Source organism: Martes martes (genome assembly GCF_963455335.1).
Source record: "Martes martes genome assembly, chromosome: 13".
Taxonomy (NCBI): domain Eukaryota; kingdom Metazoa; phylum Chordata; class Mammalia; order Carnivora; family Mustelidae; genus Martes; species Martes martes.
The window spans coordinates 70,633,542-70,646,867 of record NC_137901.1 but is presented as its reverse complement, the minus strand read 5'-3'; the positions used below and the strand labels follow the sequence as shown (position 1 = coordinate 70,646,867).

Here is a 13,326-nt window from a genome sequence, read left to right as displayed (position 1 = left end):
TGCTCCCTCCCCTCTTCCGGACTGGCTCCAGACACGCTGCATCCCCTATCCCGAGTCCTAACTTTCAGGAAAATTTTGTGCCCCCCCCCCATTCAGGGGTCTCTTCATCCTACTGACTACAGAGTCATCCATCGCTCCATCCCAAAGGCACCCTGCGCCTATTCCCACCAGGACTCCTTGTCCTCTCCCTATTTTGGGTCCTTTATCTATTTTCGAGCACAGTAGCAGGGTCTTCTGACTCGCATCCAGGGGTCCCCACCGTTCCACTCCAGGAGTCCTGTACCTCCTAACCCGACCTCGGGGTGCTCCACTGACGCCGCGTTGATTCCCCTTCACTCCTGAGTCCCCCTGCCCCGCCCCTCTCACTGCGGCGGAGCAGAGCGGCCCGGCCCGGGCAGCGGGGGAGGAGGCAGAAAGGGCGGGGCCCTCCTCCCCTGCCCCCTCCCCCCCACTGCCAAGGGGCTGGACCCGACCCGGCTGCTATAAAAAGGCCGGCATCCCCGTGCTGCCGCAGTGCCTCCCGCCCCGTCCTGGCCTTGGGTATCCCCCTCCGCCGGCGGCCGCACCTGCTCCCGCCATGATGAGCTTCAGCGGCGCGGACGCGCTGCTGGGCGCCCCGTTCGCGCCGCTACATGGAGGCGGCAGCCTGCACTACGCGCTGGCCCGCAAGGGCGGCGCGGGCGGAGCGCGCTCTGCTGCGGGTTCATCCAGTGGCTTCCACTCCTGGGCGCGGACATCCGTGAGCTCCGTGTCGGCCTCCCCGGGCCGCTTCCGAGGCGCAGCAGCCACCTCAAGCACCGACTCGCTAGACACTCTGAGCAACGGACCGGAGGGCTGCGTGGTGGCAGCAGCAGCGGCCCGCAGCGAGAAGGAGCAGCTGCAGGCGCTGAACGACCGCTTCGCGGGCTACATCGACAAGGTGAGGCAGCTTGAGGCTCACAATCGCAGCCTGGAAGGCGAGGCGGCGGCCCTGCGGCAGCAGCACGCTGGCCGCGCCGCCATGGGCGAGCTATACGAGCGAGAGGTGCGCGAGATGCGCGGCGCTGTGCTGCGCCTGGGCGCGGCGCGCGGCCAGCTGCGCCTGGAGCAGGAGCACCTGCTGGAAGACATCGCGCACGTGCGCCAGCGCCTAGACGACGAGGCCCGGCAGCGGGAGGAGGCCGAGGCGGCGGCGCGCGCACTCGCGCGCTTTGCGCAGGAGGCCGAGGCGGCGCGCGTCGAGCTGCAGAAGAAGGCGCAAGCGCTGCAGGAAGAGTGCGGCTACCTGCGGCGTCACCACCAGGAGGAAGTGGGCGAGCTGCTCGGCCAGATCCAGGGCTGCGGCGCCGCGCAGGCGCAGGCGCAGGCCGAGGCGCGCGACGCCCTGAAGTGCGACGTGACGTCGGCGCTGCGCGAGATCCGCGCGCAACTTGAAGGCCACGCGGTGCAGAGCACCCTGCAGTCGGAGGAGTGGTTCCGAGGTTCGTGGGCGCATGGGGGAGGGGGCGCCCCCTCCTGGCCGGGCCGGGTGCAGTCTGTGTAAAGGTGGCTGGGCTGGAGGGTGTGCTGTTCAGCTTCCTCCCGCAAAGTGCATTCCCCTTCGTTAAATAACAGTTTCCCCCCCGGGTCTCTGGAGACACCCCCTCCCTTCCTTGAAATTCTGGGTTGTCCTTTGGCTGCCCTCCTCCAGGGTCCTGAGACTCTGGGTCCCCTCTGTTGCCTCCGCCCAAGATTAGAGAGCCCCACTCTGAGGCCCCTTTCCATCAGGTTCCTTCTACAGTTCCAAAGCAGTGCCAGCTTCCAGTTAAAGGCACTGGGGAGCCTTTGCCCTTCAAAGTAACATGCCTTCCTTGCCCAGCACTGCTCATCCCTCTTGCCTGCACTCTGCAGGGGACCTCATTCTCCAGACCCCTGTCAGGCTCCTCCCCAGTGGGGCATTCTCACATCCTTTCTCCCAGGAGACACCATCACCTCAGCCAATGTGTGCATGACGCTGAGGTGGTGCCTTAATGTCCTCTCTCCCCTTGAGAAGCTGGAAGCTTCTCAAGCTCCCCCCTCCTCCAACTCCATGCTGCTCTGAGTCAGCTAGATTGCAGCTGCAGCAGCTCTGAAGCTGTGCCCAGCAGCTGCAGGGTGACCTTGGGCAATGCTTGCCTTCTCTGGTTTTCATTTCTTTGAGGGTTGAAAGGGGAGGGGGTTGACCCGCTGAGTCTTATTCAGGGGGAGCTACATGATCCTTCCTGAAACTGTGTAAAATTTTTGCATTTTCCTTGGGAGAGGATGCAGAGGCTCCAGCAATTTTCAAATAGGTCTGTGGTCCACAGGGGTAAGAAGCCTCACCCAGCTTGATGGTTCTAAGTCTTTGCCAACACTAGCAGGGAAAGCCAGGGAAGCTGGGACTCGGATGCCTGGTTTTCCCCATTTTCCTCTCCTTTGCAGTGGCAGTACCTTCCCTTCCCCCATCTCTGCAGCAAGACACCTCCCAGAGCAAACCTCTCTGCTCTCTTGGGCTTTGGCCTTTACACAGACAAACCATCCTAGGACTCCTGGCCCACCCAGCTGGCTTCCTTTCTCCCCTCTTCACCTCCCCAAGACTCATGCCCTGGCTTTTATTATCTTGGGATTCACGATATTCACTTTCAGGAGATGTAGACTAGTCTCCAGACCTCCACCCGTCCTATAAGATCTTCTGGGAACCAGCAGCCCATTGTTCACAGGGCCCAGGGTGTGGCTGCCATTGACACAAGGACTCCTGTGCTAGAGAATGCACAGCCAGGTGGGGGAAGGGACAGAGAAGCTGGCATGTGGGCCCCCAGGCTCCGCAGTGACCTTGGGCTCTGCAGAACCGAAACCTGCAAGGAAGGGGCTGTGGCTTCTAGTGGCTCACAGCACCTTCACACCTCTAGAGGTCACAGGCTCTTTACGTTGTTCCACCACAAGCTCAGAGTTAAGCCCTATCAGCCAAGTTTCACATCTGAATTCCCAGCATTGACAACTGGGTTCAACCCAGCTGAACCAGGTATTAGGACCAGAAATGGGAGCGTCCTCTATCCTGTGGGGTTTCAGATCTTGAATTTGGGGAGACAGTCTGACTGTTGGAACCAGACAGACACTAGATTTGAATCCTGCTTATTACTAGCTGGCTTTGAACGGTAGTAATTTGCCTATCACAAAGGAGAGGGTAGGTTAAGAATCCAAGATGGCACCGGGCACTCAGTAGGTCTTCAAGCCATGTGTGTTGCCTTTGGGATCTGGGCTCTAGAATCCAAATCCGGGTGTGTCTAACTCTGTGCCCTGTCTCCTTCTCCCACAGTGAGGCTGGACCGACTATCAGAGGCGGCCAAGGTCAATACAGATGCCATGCGCTCAGCGCAGGAGGAGATAACAGAGTATCGCCGCCAGCTACAGGCCAGGACCACAGAGCTAGAGGCTCTCAAAGGCACCAAGGAGTCACTAGAGAGGCAGCGCTCTGAGCTGGAGGACCGTCATCAGGCTGACATCGCATCCTACCAGGTGGGCAGGGATGGGGCAGAGAGCCAGACTACCTTCCCTGCTCAGGTGATCCTGGACATGTCACTGTCCCTCTCTCAGCAGGGTTGTGTGGTGAAGACCGTGGGTGGGCCTTGGAGTCAGACATGCAAGGGATACCAGTATGTCTTTCTAGCTGAGTGGCCCCAGGAAAGTTATCTGCCTCTCTGAATCTGAATTCTTCCAGTGCAATGGGGGAAAAGAAAAAGCATGTCCACTTTGCAGAGCTGTGAAGGTTAAAGAGATGGACAGACTTTCCATGAGATGAGTGTGAGCCTGCTCAGCGGGGTGTGGGTCATAGTGGGCATTTGGTAAACTATAACCAGCATCTGCGAATGTGGGTAGCCTAGGGAAGGCCTTGGCAGATTCCTTCCATTAAAGATAGCTGGCAGTAGAAAATGACTCTTTTATTTATTTATTTTTAAGATTTTATTTATTCACTTGAGAGAGGGAGAGCATGAATAGGGAGAGATGCAGAAGCAGAGGGGAAAACATACTCCCCACCGAACAGGGAGCCCAATGTATGTGAGGCTCAATCCCAGGACCCTGGGATCATGACCCCAGCTGAAGGCAGATGCTTAACCATCTGAGCCACCCAGACACCCCGAAGATGACACTTCTAAAGACCTTATGCGAGTTAATATGTGGGGACTGTGGATAAATTAGGAAATGGAGAAAGCAAAAAAGAGGCAATAAAAATCAGCCCTAATGGGTCACTTTCAGCAGTGGTTAAGTGAGCCTGGGGACAGGGGAGAAGTTTCCATCGCTATTTAGCGGGTTTCTGTGTACAGCTTCGGTCCTCAGCCACAGGTGTTTCCTCAGCCCTTACTGTTCAGTAGGCACTTAGGAGCACCAGGAGCCAGAGCAGACAAGGCTCTGTTCCTGCGGAGCGTTTTCTAAGTTCAAGAGATCTGTAAAACTTCACCTGTCATCCCACTGACCATTGATAACCATTGTTGGTGGCTGGTGTGTTTCATTCTAAACCACTCCCCAGGCTGAGGTTGTACAGACATGCAGCGGGATTTTTGCTCCAGGTGGTTTCCACGTCCACAAATGAGGCTCCCATAGCTTTGGCAGTGTGCTTGTTGGCCCCAGTGAGTCTGGCTAGATGGGACTGCTCTGGGTTTGCATGGAGTGCTCCAGCTTCTCTGGTGCTGAGGGCCAGGCGCTGGCTGGTGCGTGATGTGTGTGTGACCTCACCTCCCCAGGAAGCCATCCAGCAGCTGGACGCTGAGCTGAGGAACACCAAGTGGGAGATGGCAGCCCAGCTCCGAGAGTACCAGGACCTGCTCAATGTCAAGATGGCTCTGGATATTGAGATTGCCGCTTACAGGTGAGGTGGGCTGGGGGGCCTTTGGGATGGTGGGGAGCCCTTGTGTTCTTATGAGAAGCTTAGCACTGAGTTTCAGGTTTCCAACAAGATGATCTGCCTATCTTAGAGACAAAAAAGAATTTTTTTTTTGGTGGTAAAATGTATAGGATATGGAATTTGCTATTTAACCATTTTTAAGTATACCATTCAGTGGCACTAAGTACATTTACCTTGTGCAACCGTCACCACCATCTATCTCTAGAACTTTTTCCATCTTCCCAAACTGAATTCCTGTGCTCACTAATGAATTACTCCCCGCTCCTTTTTCCTCCTTTCCTCTGGCCCTAGCAACCATCATTCTACTTTCTGAAAGACAGAAGTCTTGAGGGTGGCTTCTTTTCATTCTGCCAGTAACTTAGAGGATTAACGTTCCTCACCCCTCACCAAATCTGGCCAGGTAGAGGCATGCTTTGGAGGGAAAGGAGGTACCTGAGTTGTCAGAGGGACAACTCACTAAGTGTTTTTTTGTTTTTTTGTTTTTCCTTTTTTAAGCTCCCTGAGCCTTTGTTTCCCGGGGAAATAAAATGGAGATGGTAACAGTACTCCTGTCACAGGGCCAGGGGGAGAAGGGACTAATCCAGTTCTGAAGCAAATCTGGGTACAGCTGGGTGCCCGAAGAGAAAGTCCTCAGTAAATGGTAGCCAGGAGATGGCCCTGAGACCTCCCAGCGTAGCAGTTTGTTGCTGCGGAGCAGGCTGACCCAGTGATCTCTTCCAGTTGCTGGCAGGTGACCCTTCATGTCCCACCTCTTGGGTCTAGTCTGTAATCTTGCGTCTCAGAATGCAGTGGGTGAACCAGCACAATCGGCATCTTCACAAACGTGTTGGAAAGGTAGATTCTCAGGCCCCACCCCAGACCTACTGAATCAGAATCTGCATTTTAACCAGATCCCTGGGGGATTTGTATGCTGTTAAGTTTGCAAAGTGCAAGTGTAGGGTAATCCCTACACCTGTTGTGAGTCAGGCACTGCCAGGTCCTTTTTATTTATTATCTCATCGAAACAACCCTCTGAGGAAGGAACTCTTATGACCCTCTTTTTGCCAATGAAGAAACTGAGACTTGAAGAGTCAGAATGGCTTGGTTGAGGTCACATACCTACTGAGTAGGAAAGAGCAGACACTGCTGTCCCCACTCTATTCCTAAAACTCAAAGGATGAGAATACAAGTGACTGGGGACTCTTGAAATTCCAATGGGAATTCTAAGACCTCTTAATCCCAAATTTATAAATGTGGAATTGTTTGCTCAGGCTCCCACCTTCCTCTTGAACATTTTAGTTGAGGGACAGTTACTGTAATTTTTGCTAATACAGGTGTTCTCTCTTGAGGGCCATTTTGGGGTGGGGGCATTGTTTTAGAAGTTGCAGCCTTAGCTGCATAAAACAAGAGCAGTGCCACTGGGGTACAGATTCTGGGTTGTCCCTGGGATGATTTGCTAAGTGACTTTTTCCAGACTCAAATTGTCCACCATTCACATTCCTTCCTCCACCAAAGTCCATGTCATTGGATTCTGTGGATCTTCAGAGTAACTCAAGAAGACCCCCAACTCATCAGTCTGCTCTGAATTAATAATAGTAATGTGTTCTGTTATCCGTTCTGCAGAAAACTCCTGGAGGGTGAAGAATGTCGGATTGGCTTTGGCCCCAGTCCTTTCTCCCTTCCAGAAGGACTTCCCAAAATCCCCTCTACATCCACTCACATAAAGGTCAAAAGTGAAGAGAAGATCAAGGTAGTAGAAAAATCAGAGAAGGAAACCGTGATTTTGGAGGAACAGACAGAAGAGATCCAAGTGACTGAAGAAGTGACTGAAGAAGAAGAGAAAGAGGCCAAAGAGGAGAAAGGCGAGGAGGAGGAAGCAGAAGGGGGAGAAGAAGAAGCAAAATCTCCCCCAGCAGAAGAGGCTGCATCTCCAGAAAAGGAAGAGGCCAAGTCACCAGTTGGAGCCAAGTCCCCAGAGAAGGAGGAAGCTAAGTCCCCAACTGAGGCCAAGTCCCCAGTGAAGGAAGAGGCCAAGTCCCCAGAAAAGGCTAAGTCCCCCATGAAAGAAGAAGCAAAATCACCAGCTGAGGCCAAGTCCCCAGCTAAGGAAGAGGCTAAATCTCCAGCTGAGGTGAAGTCCCCTGAGAAAGCTAAATCTCCCATGAAAGAAGAAGCAAAATCTCCAACTGAGGTCAAGTCCCCGGAGAAGGCCAAGTCCCCAGCTAAGGAAGAGGCAAAGTCCCCTGTGGAGGCCAAGTCACCTGAGAAGGCCAAGTCCCCAGTGAAGGAGGAGGCCAAGTCCCCTGAGAAGGCCAAGTCCCCAGTGAAGGAGGAGGCCAAGTCCCCTGAGAAGGCCAAGTCCCCAGTGAAGGAGGAGGCCAAGTCCCCTGAGAAGGCCAAGTCCCCAGTGAAGGAGGAGGCCAAGTCCCCTGAGAAGGCCAAGTCCCCAGTGAAGGAGGAGGCCAAGTCCCCTGAGAAGGCCAAGTCCCCAGTGAAGGAGGAGGCCAAGTCCCCAGAGAAGGCCAAATCCCCAGTGAAGGAAGAGGCCAAGTCCCCTGAGAAGGCCAAGTCCCCAGTGAAGGAGGAGGCCAAGTCTCCTGAGAAGGCCAAGTCACCAGTGAAGGAAGAGGCCAAGTCCCCGGAGAAGGCCAGATCCCCAGTGAAGGAAGAGGCCAAGTCACCTGAGAAGGCCAAGTCCCCAGTGAAGGAGGAGGCCAAGTCACCTGAGAAGGCCAAGTCCCCAGTGAAGGAGGAGGCCAAGTCACCTGAGAAGGCCAAGTCACCTGAGAAGGCCAAGTCCCCAGTGAAGGAGGAGGCCAAGTCGCCTGAGAAGGCCAAGTCCCCAGTGAAGGAGGAGGCCAAATCCCCAGAGAAGGCCAAGTCCCCAGAAAAGGCCAAGTCTCCAGTGAAGGAAGAGGCTAAGTCTCCTGAGAAGTCTAAGACTCTTGATGTTAAGTCCCCAGAAGCCAAGACTCCAGCAAAGGAAGAAATAAGGCCCCCTGCAGACATCAAATCTCCCGAAAAGGCAAAAAGCCCTGTCAAGGAAGAGGTCAAGTCCCCAGAGAAGGTCAAATCTCCTGTGAAAGAAGAGACCAAGGCTCCTGAGAAAGAGGTCACAAAGAAGGAAGAGGCAAAATCCCCCATAAAGGAGGAAGAGAAACCCCAAGAAGTGAAAGTCAAAGAGCCCCCAAAGAAGGTAGAGGAAGAGAAAGCCACACCAAAAGCTGAGGAGAAGGAGGATAGCAAGAAAGATGAGGTGCCAAAGGAGGCTCCAAAACCTGAGGTCCAGGACAAGAAGGAACTGGCTGTGGAGAAACCCAAAGAATCCAAAGTTGAAGCCAAGAAAGAGGCTGAAGATAAGAAAAAAGCAGTGACCCCAGAGAAGGAGGCTCCTGCCAAGGTGAAGGAAGAGGCCAAACCCAAAGAGAAGGCTGAGGTGGCTAAGAAGGAGCAAGATGATGCCAAGGCCAAAGAACCTAGCAAAGCGGCAGAGAAGGAGCCAGAAAAGCCAAAGAAGGAAGAGACGCCAGCAGCACCTGAGAAAAAAGATGTCAAGGAGGCCAAGAAGCCTGAGGAGAAACCCAAAGCAGAGGCCCAAGCCAAAGAAGAGCCCAGCAAAGAGGCCCCCACACCTGGCAAAACCAAGACAGAAAAGGCTGAGAAATCCTCTAGCACAGACCAGAAAGACAGCAGGCCTGCAGAGAAGGCCACGGAAGACAAGGCTTCCAAGGCGGAGAAGTAAGGCAGGGAGAAAGGACTCCAGAACAGCCAAAGAAACTCAGGAGGGCCCAGGAGCTCAAGGGTCAACATAACAAATTTTCATTTTTTTCTCCCTTTCTTTATATAAGAAGAAACTTTGCTTAGATGATGGGGCCCTCCTTCACCAAACAGGAATTTCTATTAGCAATAGGTTAGCAAGAGAGGGTATTCCCAGTCCTCGGCCCTACACCCCAAACTCTCCGCAGGCGATGGACAGTTGTGTTATGATAGCTTATGTAGCCGAATGTGATATATGCCGAATGCCATATGTAAACACTTGACTATAAAAACTGACCCCCCCCTTCCAAATAAGTGCATTTATTACCTGTATGTGCAATTGACAGATGATCGCAATAATGAATGAGCAGTTAGAAACACATTATGCTTGAGATGTCTTAACCTATTCCTGAATGCCTTCTGTTTTCCAAAGGAGTGGCTGAGCCCTTGCCCAGAGCTCTCTATCCTGGAAGAGCTGGAGCAGGTGGGGCTGGGCACTGGCCACTGAATCATGCCAGGGCGCACTTTTCCACTGAAGTCCACTTTCAATTGCTTCTGTGCAATAAAACCAAGTGCTTATAAAATGAATATGTTTCTGCTGTTATTTATTCTCTTCTCCCCGGCAGGCTGGGGGACAGGGCGAAGGGAAGTCAAATGTCCTACTCAAGGCTGCAGAGGACTGAGTGAGCATCAGAGGTCCCGTGCAGGTATGGGACCAGTTAAAGTGGCGCCTCTCTCGGGCTGTTTCCTGGACACAAATCATGTGCCAGGCAACGTGCTAGGTGCTTTATGATTTTGTAGCTAGGTGGCCTGGCACATGGTTTCTCAGTGTGGTTCGTGGATCACCTGTATTAACATCGTCTGGGAGCCATAAGAAATGCAGATTCCTTGATTGTACCCTAGACAATTGAATCAAAATCTGAGGCGTAGGTCTGAGAAAGGACATGCTTTACCAACTCCCGCTTGATTCTGATGCGCACTGAAGCCTGGGAGTGGGTGAGGTCCTGTGGATATTAAACAGTCTATTTATAGAGCTCTACTACATCCTCTTTTGTAAGGAGGGGTGAGCCTTCTGAATGAGGGGCCATAGGTGGCTAATTCACCTGTTGTGAAGACTACTACAGTCATGACCATTGGGAACAATGTCAGTAGTCCCTTAATTGGATTCTTTTTTTTTTTTTTTTAGAGAAAATCTGCCCCTCTTATTTTTTTTTTAAAGATTTTATTCATTCACTTGACAGAGACCACAAGTAGGCAGAGAGGCAGGCAGAGAGAGGAGGAAGCAGGCTCCCTGCTGAGCAGAGAGCCCAACGTGGGGCTCGATCCCAAGACCCTGGGATCATGACCTGAGCCAAAGGCAGAAGCCTTAACCCACTGAGCCACCCAGGCACCCCCCTTAATTGGATTCTAATATACTTCAGAGACGATTTTGAAAGCTGTATTCTTGTGAATTTATGTGAATTTACTCTAAAATTCTTGTGTGGTTTCCAACTTTGTGTTTGCTTTTAGCACTTTTCCTGTGAATTGCTTCTTTCCCTGCTCCAACCAGGTGGTTCTCAGAGTCACCATGTTTTCTAATTGCCCTGTACCACTGGTCACTGGTGATTGATCCAAGAATGGCCACTCGATTCCAGATGAGCCAATGAGAACTCTTGGGATTTCAAATTTAGACCAGATTGACTGTCCATTTTCTCCTTGTTGGGGGTAGGTGAATAAGGGAATCAGTAGCTATGGGCCACCGTTTTTCCATCCTTGTGGAAAAGTTAGTCTGTGAGAAAGAGAGATGGACCGAGACAAGATACCTAGAGAATTATCAAGATACCTAGAGATTTCAGGTCCTTAATCATGATGTTCCTTTCCATGGCTTATTGGCCATTCTTTGAGCTGATAAAGTTTTGCCAAAGCTCATTTAGGATATGGCTCTGTCATATGCAACTGGAAGGGTTCTGAATAATGTAGTGACTGGAGGCACCTGGGTGGCTCAGTCGTTAAGCGTTTGCCTTTGGCTCAGGTTATGATCCCGGGCTCCTGGGTTCGAACCCCGCCATTGAGCTCCCTGCTTGGCAGGGAGCCTGCTTCTCCCTCTCCTACTCTCCTTGCTTGTGTTCCCTCTTTCACTGTGTTTCTCTCTGACAAATAAATAAATAAAATCTTAAAAAAAGTAATGAAGTGACTGAGGAGGGCTGGTAACTATGCTGGAAACCAAATGGTCTACTTGGGACACTCTCTGGCCTTCTTCCCTCCCCCATTCTCTCTCTGTCTCAAATAAATAAATAAATCTAAAAAATAACAAAAGCAATGAATACGGATTATACCAAAAAGTAAGATAAATATAAGGGGAAGATGGGGAAAGGAAAAATGGAGTGTGTAATTGATCAAAAACACTCATCTCTCATACCAGTCTGGAGAAAATGCTTAAAATCGATAAAAGAAAGGACTGAGAAACTACCAGACTAGAGGAGACTAAGGAGACATGATGACTCAGTGCAATGTGGTACCCTGCATTGACTTCTAGAACATCAGTGGAAAAAGCAGTGAATTACAAATGCAATCTGTCATTCAGTTAAGAGCAATGTACCAGTATTAATCTCTTCGTTCTGACAAATATACTATGATCACACAGGTGTGACTATTATAAGGAATTGGGAGAGGGTATTCAGGAACTTACTATGCTGTCTTTGCAACTTTTCAGTAAATTTAAAATTACTTCAAAATACAAAATCTTAAAAAAAAATAAGAGAGTGGGGGCACCTGGCTGGCTCAGTCAGCATGTGACTCTTGATCTCAGGGTTGTGAGTTCAAGGCTAATGTTGGGTGTAGAGATTACTTAAAAATAAAATCTTAAGAAAATATAAATAAAATTACTTCAAAATAAAGTCTCTTTAAAAATGATGTATCAATCAATGGGTGCCTGGGTGGCTCAGCTGGTTTAAGTGTCTGACTCTTCGTTTTGGCTTAGGTCAGACATGGTCTCAGGGTCCTGGGATGGAGCGGGCATTGGGCTCTGTGCTCAGCATGGAGTCTGCTGGAGATTATCTCCTTCTCCCTCACCCTCTGCTCACACTCTCTCAAATAAATAAAATCTTTTTTAAAAAATTGGAATGTCAAGAAATTGCACAGGACTAAAAACAAAGTAAATACCAGATATCAGAACCTAAGACCTGGAGTTGAAGATAAAGTAGATGAAGGTCAGGGAAAGGCAAAGGCCCCTATGTGTCATTATAAGCAGATCCTAACCAGTCAAAGCCAACAGGCCCCAAACAGCTTCCAGCCCAATCTCCTTATACAGATGAGGAAACTGAGGCCAGAGGGGCAGGAGCCTGCCTAAAGCCAACTTGGTTGCAGTTTACTTTCCCACTTGTTCTTTACAGAAGATATGAATAACCTGGATATTAATTTTTTAGAGTCTAATTTTTTAAAAGTTGTTCTCAGTGACCCTTATTTAGAAATTTTATACCTTCTCAGTTTTGAAATCACAAGAAAGACATGATAGGCAGTAGAAATACAAGGGCTCTTAAATATCTCTGATTCAGCCAATGTCCACAGGAGAAAAGGAGGGGCTTGTCTAGGTTAGAATCCAGGCCATCAGCTTTGGTACCATCATATCAGCATTTTCCAAGGACTAGATGCTAGGCTGCACATTTTATTTTATTTTTTTAAAGATTTTATTTATTTATTTGTCAGAGAGTGAGCACAGGCAGACAGAGAGGCAGGCAGAGGCAGAGGGAGAAGCAGGCTCCCCGCTGAGCAAGGAGCCAGATGCGGGACCTGACCCCAGGACCCTGGGATCATGACCCGAGCCGAAGGCAGCTGCCTAACCAACTGAGCCACCCAGGCGTCCCAAGGCTGCACATTTTATATCCATAGTCTAACAACAGCCCGATGAAATGAACACTATTGAAACTGCATTTCTCCGTCGAGAAAACTGAGGTTCGGATAGTGACTTTGCCTGAAGTCCCAGAGCCAGGAAGATGTGGAGGCTGGATTTAAATTTGAATCTGTCTGAGCACGGAGCCCTTTCTTTGGCATTCTGCCTCCTGACATATTCCATGGCCAACCCAGACCAGATGCTATAGGTATTTGGAATGCGAAAAGCCCCAGCCTTCCACAGTGATATTCTCATGGTGACCCCACGTGGCACAGGGAGGGCAGGAGGATCTGACCCAGCCATTTCTCCTCTTTACCCTAAGTGGGCATGCTCCTAGGGCTGTAGGCAGTATTAGCCAGCCAGATACCAACTAGGACTAACTTTAACTATCTGCCAAACAAAATAATTCTCCCTCTGAGAGGATAACAAACCTTAGGAAAAATGAATAGAGTCAATTTGCTAAGAAATTGCTTGTCAGATGTCAAGGGCCTGGGGGATACAGACAATACATGGAAAGGATCTGACTGCTTTGGGATGTGCCTTTCCTGTGAACTAGCTCTTGGCTCAGCAAACATAGTTGGGTTGATGAAAAAATTCCTTCATTTTTTTCCCCAGGGGAACTGTTTCAGAAAGGCTAGGTTAGGCTCTGTCTATGATAATAAACAACCATATCTCAGTGGTTTAGTCCAAAGAAAGCATCTTTCTCACGCATGCTACACACCCAGTCTGGGTTGGCATGAGTTTCTGTTCATAGCGGTCACTCAAGAACCAAGTAAATAGGTGATCCATTTGGATCCAGGTTTCCAGGCTCATGGAGGCAGGGGAGAGAGAACTCAACAAACCACGC

The 13,326-nt window shown here is 50.7% G+C and overlaps 1 protein-coding gene across 1 annotated transcript; it reads left to right on the top strand.

Moving 5' to 3' along the window:
- Positions 1-577: 577 nt before the first annotated feature.
- On the top strand, positions 578-8,597 carry NEFH (neurofilament heavy chain; the record flags this gene model as incomplete). Its single annotated transcript, XM_080821950.1, has 4 exons — positions 578-1,460; positions 3,293-3,492; positions 4,716-4,840; positions 6,479-8,597. 4 exons carry the CDS (start codon positions 578-580, stop codon positions 8,595-8,597), a joined length of 3,327 nt encoding a protein of 1,108 aa, XP_080678076.1.
- Positions 8,598-13,326: the final 4,729 nt, after the last annotated feature.